The sequence below is a fragment of the Loa loa genome, assembly GCF_000183805.2.
Source record: "Loa loa unplaced genomic scaffold supercont3.347, whole genome shotgun sequence".
NCBI classification, from domain to species: domain Eukaryota; kingdom Metazoa; phylum Nematoda; class Chromadorea; order Rhabditida; family Onchocercidae; genus Loa; species Loa loa.
In genome coordinates, this window is record NW_018108527.1 from 26,109 (window position 1) to 31,486 (window position 5,378).

Genomic DNA, 5,378 nt, shown 5'->3' on the forward strand with positions numbered 1-5,378 from the left:
TCAGATCACAGAATGTTCGGATCCCAGGTGAATCCCAAAAACCTCGTTAGTTTTTGGCTACTTATTTCAAACTAATTTTTGTAATTGTGTTTTTGTAAAATTCAAACTTCTTTTCTAATCCTCATTCATCTAACTAGAAAAAGTTTTAAATTGCGTTCTTTTCGCAGCTGGTAGAATTCTGAAAAAAAATGCTAATATTTGGTTTTTTTTGTCACTTTTTGCGCCCTATTTTAGCAAGTTGACTTGGAAATTTCGAAATTTATTCGTCAAATTTCTAATGGAATCATAGAAATGCTCAAAGTTTTCCAAGCAATTAATTCGTGAAAAATGTCCTTCAGTTTTATTCAATTCTGCCCAAAAAAAACCTCGAATAAATTGACCAACAAAGCGGGTTTGATACATTTACATCAGACAACTACCAGCCTTCTACAATATTAGCAATTATAGCGAAGAAAACTTTTAAGAAAGACCCTCTGTTGGCGTTTCAGTAGATCATACTCTGTATAATTTTTTATATGAGCTGCTGAAAACCGTTTTGGGACTGTCATAATAATTTCAATGACATGCATGCATTGATGCTGAAACCTGTAGAAAATCATCTAACAACAATTTAATATCGGTTCTGCTAAGGATGTTGCTTGCCATTTATCAAGGAATAATTCAATCAAAAAAGTCTCTAAGTCCTATTTCATGCCTTGATAGCAAGATTAATCCTCATCAGATTATCACTCAAATGTTCAATATGTTTGCATCAATTGTTACATTGATTGGAGCAAATGGACAAAAAGTGAAAAAGAGGGAATTCATGGCTGTGACTTAATCTAAAATAATTTCTGTTTTTCTGATTTAGCGGAAATTTCGAAATAAATTACTTCAAGATTGCAATCATTGAAATTTATAAAAAATGCTCAAAAAATTCCTTTTTGTCTTCCACAACGGCATGCTTTGTTTCAAACGTACATAGTTTTTGTTGTCTTTTTTTTTAGATTTCCCGTCCTCGAAGCCATTATTTTAACGACCAAAATAATTTTGAGACAATGTATCAAAATGTTCAGATGTTTCAACCGATAAGTCATTTTGTAAGTTATTTCATATCTTCTCATTTTCTTCCATTCTAGTTTACTTCTAATTTGTTTCATATTAATCTATATCTAACAAACAATATATTTTTGATCGAAGCAATAAAGGTGACATTCCAGAAAATGTTCTCAGCCAAATTTGTTATACACTGAGCAGATTGATCTTTTTTCTTCTTTCCTATTTCTGCATTGCAACATCAGAAATGTATAATTATTTTATTTGCAAAAATATGCTTCAGGATTACAACTCCGAATCAGCGAATGTTTCTGAAACAGCAAATGTGATGGTACAAATACAACTCATAGATTACATTAACCAAGGACTTCAACTTCCAAATGGACACACTTGTGTTTGTCCAAGTGAATTCTCTTGCAGTTATCTTGGTAGCTCTGTTCCACGATGTTATATGTCATTTACAGTCATTCTGTTATCAGCAGAGTGAGTCTTATGCAATTATTTATTTTTTTATGTCTTCGGTTATCACCTAAGTCAGAATAAGTTTGGGAGTGAAAATTCAATGCAGATCTTCCTCTTCCGTGCTGCTGTGCTGCCTGAAAAAGTGATATTCTAATATAAAATAAACGAAAGTTTTAGTGAATCGATAAAATACTTCTCAACTGAATTTACGCCTTTAACGCCTTCTGGAAACATTGATATCGACAGCATGTCACCACAGCAAAAACAAGCTTGGCAACAGCCCCATACATTCTATCTCACTTCAAAACCGGTTATAAATTTCAATAAATTATTACTTTTAAATATGATATGGTAATCAAATAAATGTATTTGATCAGCAAACAATCTTTCTGTCTTTTTGATACGATAAGAGAGATTTGCCATAACTAGGATAAGCATCAAAACTTTCAGTCAGCAATTGATGTATTCGTTCATCATTTGGGCGTCGTTATTAATGCGTACACAGGTGAGCTGACACAGATTCAAACAGTTGTCCATGTTGATACTTTTATTCTATCGCTGAATTCTGTGACACCGTCTATTGGAAATACTCATTTATCTATGCAGTCACGAAATCTTCGTGGTGTTATTCTCCAAACGCAGTAAGTTTGACACTTAATATAGTAAGATGTATTTTTGCAGGAGAAATGAACGCATCATTTGCTCGGAGTTTCAAATTAATTCATTTGCAGATTAACAGTTGCATATTCAATACAGTGCAGGAGTACTTTAATCGGACAAAACTGTGATTTAACTTGCAAAGAAGCAGTGGCTAATACAGCAATAGCAGTATGCCAGTCTAATATAACAAACTTTTTCTATACTTGCACTTATATGGAAAATGGACAAGTAAGCAGCTAACTTTAATATTGACTCTCTTTATATTTGCTTATTTGCTCATCAGCTTACTTTTTTGATAGTGTGAAGGCATTCAGTGTAACAATAATTATTTTATTGATTATCTGTTTATTTCATAATTTTATCTGTGGCTAAAGAATGTTAATATTAGACCATAACAGATGCACAAAGGTCATACTTGCGCAGTTCATGCCAAACGTTAATTTAGGTCCAAAACTGCCTTTCATGTCCATGGGGAATTACTCAAGGATCATACTGTCAAAATTCGAATGGCGGCATTCTTGCTCCTTCTGTTGCAGTCAGTAAATGTCCTCTTGCTATTGTTTTTGGTTCTATCTTTGATTTGTGATTCTTTCAGAAAATCGTTACTTATTTCTGGCTTTCAGAATTTCGAAATCTTGAATTTCAGGATGTGGTGTCGTCCAGTTTTAAAGTCGCAACAATAGTTCTCGGTGTCTTTGTCGGTATTCTGCTTATTCTCCTTATTCTCATCATATTCTATTCTATACTGTACGTTTTTTCTTTTCGACAAAAAAACTAAGTCCCAAAGAAACGGAATGTTTCTCAGATTTCGGCATTTCTACGAATACTTGACGTACTCAAAATGAAGATTGTACTGCAAAATTCGGGATCCAAGTGCCGCAAAGACAATTGAAGTCTCAAATAATGAAATTATTACTAATTGAATCTTTGCAGAATGGGTAGACGATTGAAAGGGAGTGTACACTCCTACAATAACGCAACTTCCAGGCATAATTATAGGTCAACACTAAGATCTGAAGGCACCGCCAATCGTCCACTGTTGCAAGTGAGTTTTGCTGGATTCTTGAAGTTTCGAGCTTCATTTTTATGGACTAATTAGAAAAATTTAGTTTTTTACTGCATCAGAGATTGTTTTTCTGGAAGTTTAACGACGAAAATAATATCCCTTTCTATTGAAATTATAAAAGCTTTATAGTCGACTAATAATGAGTCACGTAACCAAGTTAAACGTGCACCAACAGCTGCACCGTGTTCCATTCCGCAGCTTGACGCTCTACCAGCTAGTAAGTTCTTTTTTCGTTCAATTCTTTGAAAGAATAATGGGATTATTTTAAATCGCAAGTTTTGGCTTTCATTTGTTTAATTTTCTACCCGCAGCTTCAAGTGCGAATGTAATTTTCATTATATAGAACATGCATAATAGTGCTGTGAGTTGCCTTTCACCAAACCTCGGCCTACACTTTTGATGTCCCAGGACAATTTATGAACAAGAGATCAATTTAATAAGTCACAATACTTTTTTTTTCCAGAGTCATCTCTTCGGAAGGCGGCACTATTACCACCGGCGCAACTTTATTGTGTCCCATCCCTTAATGATACGTTGAACAGTACCCTTTCTAGTGTGCCTTTACCACCAAGTAAGGAAGCAGATGTCTGATTTCATTCTGTTCCACTGTTCACTTCTTGCGATTTCTGTTGTAAAGCTCAAAAATTTTTAGGTGCACACAGCATCAGTGCTTAATTTTACTTGGTGAACGTCTTCATTGTTAAACTTTCCCCAAGTTATTCTCAAATTCTTTAAAAGCATATAAATTGGCCCCTTTGCTCTGATATCTTTTTTAGCACTTTTAGAGAAGTGAGAAAAAGAGAAAAAGACAGACAGGTATTAGTGTAATCAATTAAGAGTACCTCATTTAAAATTCAAGAGTTCTCTTCTCTACGAAAAATCATTGTTGATCTAAGCACGCATCAGTTTTTGTCTTTTTGGATCGCGTCTATAAATGCTCGATATGAATTTTATAAAGATATCAAACAGTTTTATGCAATTATGCCACATAATATGGCAATCTTGTGTCAACTCACTGTTAAATTAAATGAACTTTCTAAAAATTAAACTAATTTTTTAAAATTAAGCTAATTAAACTTTTGTGTCTTTCATTAAACAACAATTATTATTTAACGCATCTTTCTGTACCTTTTCATGAATCACTCTGACTTATTGAAACCATAGATTCGAGTTTTGACCGGTGAAAGCATAACAGATTTGTGCGGAGAAAGAGGTTCACATTAAGGATACATATTATGTTCAATTAGTACACATGATGAATATTGGTTAAGTTTGCATGAGATTGTTTTGATTGAACTTCGCTAATGTGTCATATAACTTATTACTGATTTATGTCCTTAATTTTTTTGTATTTCTTGGTTTTGTTGTTATTCTAAGAACTTTTTTTGCTTACTTCCGTGTTTCATAACCACATTCGTTTACAATTTTCTTTTGATTTCATTTACTTTTACTTTTGTTTATTTATTTATTTTTTGTTTGCTTTTTTTTTTTGCCTAATGTTCTCTTTATATTATTCAACAATCGAAGTTCATCATATTCCCATTATATTCGTTGCTTCAGCAATGATCTATTTACGATATGTGTAGGCAGGCAGCTTAATAGGTTAACACGCATTTGTTATTGTAATTCGTGTGATTTTATTTTTTCAAATTCAAGATTTCATTTGTTAAACAAGCTTTATGGGTGATCAGGAAGTATTTATATTCGTTCAGAATGCTCGTTAGCACTTTTTCCTATTATTTAAACAAAACGGGCCAAACGTTAGGAATGAGATTAGAAAAAGGCTGTCAAATTCACATGAGACAGCAGTAATTTTTCCAGCGAATCAGAGGGAACAAATTGCTTATTTGAGAGTATTTGGGTTCTAGCTGTTGTAATGGTTGAATGCGGCATGGAAATCCAAGTTTTTGTGAAGGATCATCTAATTATTGTTGTCATTAAGGAAAGGAAGAAGTAAATTTGATTCAATCTGATTTCGTAATTGAATGAATGCAAATGAATTAATGGTTCCTTTGTTGGTGGCTAAAAAAGAAACCTTTCCCTAGCAAAAGTTCATTTAACTTTTGACGCATTGAAGTAATGCTTTATCAGTGTTATGCTCAATCACATTTGCTGAAAGTGAATTATTACTTACACTATTGTGCCAAATAAAATT

General features: G+C 33.0%; 1 protein-coding gene across 1 annotated transcript; it reads left to right on the top strand.

Moving 5' to 3' along the window:
* Window positions 1-1,309: 1,309 nt before the first annotated feature.
* LOAG_03121 (hypothetical protein) lies at window positions 1,310-3,814 on the top strand (the record flags this gene model as incomplete). Its single annotated transcript, XM_003138658.1, has 9 exons — window positions 1,310-1,518; window positions 1,675-1,807; window positions 1,948-2,138; window positions 2,229-2,385; window positions 2,603-2,692; window positions 2,804-2,904; window positions 3,091-3,202; window positions 3,353-3,440; window positions 3,687-3,814. 9 exons carry the CDS (start codon window positions 1,310-1,312, stop codon window positions 3,812-3,814), a joined length of 1,209 nt encoding a protein of 402 aa, XP_003138706.1.
* Between the last annotated feature and the right edge of the window lie 1,564 nt (window positions 3,815-5,378).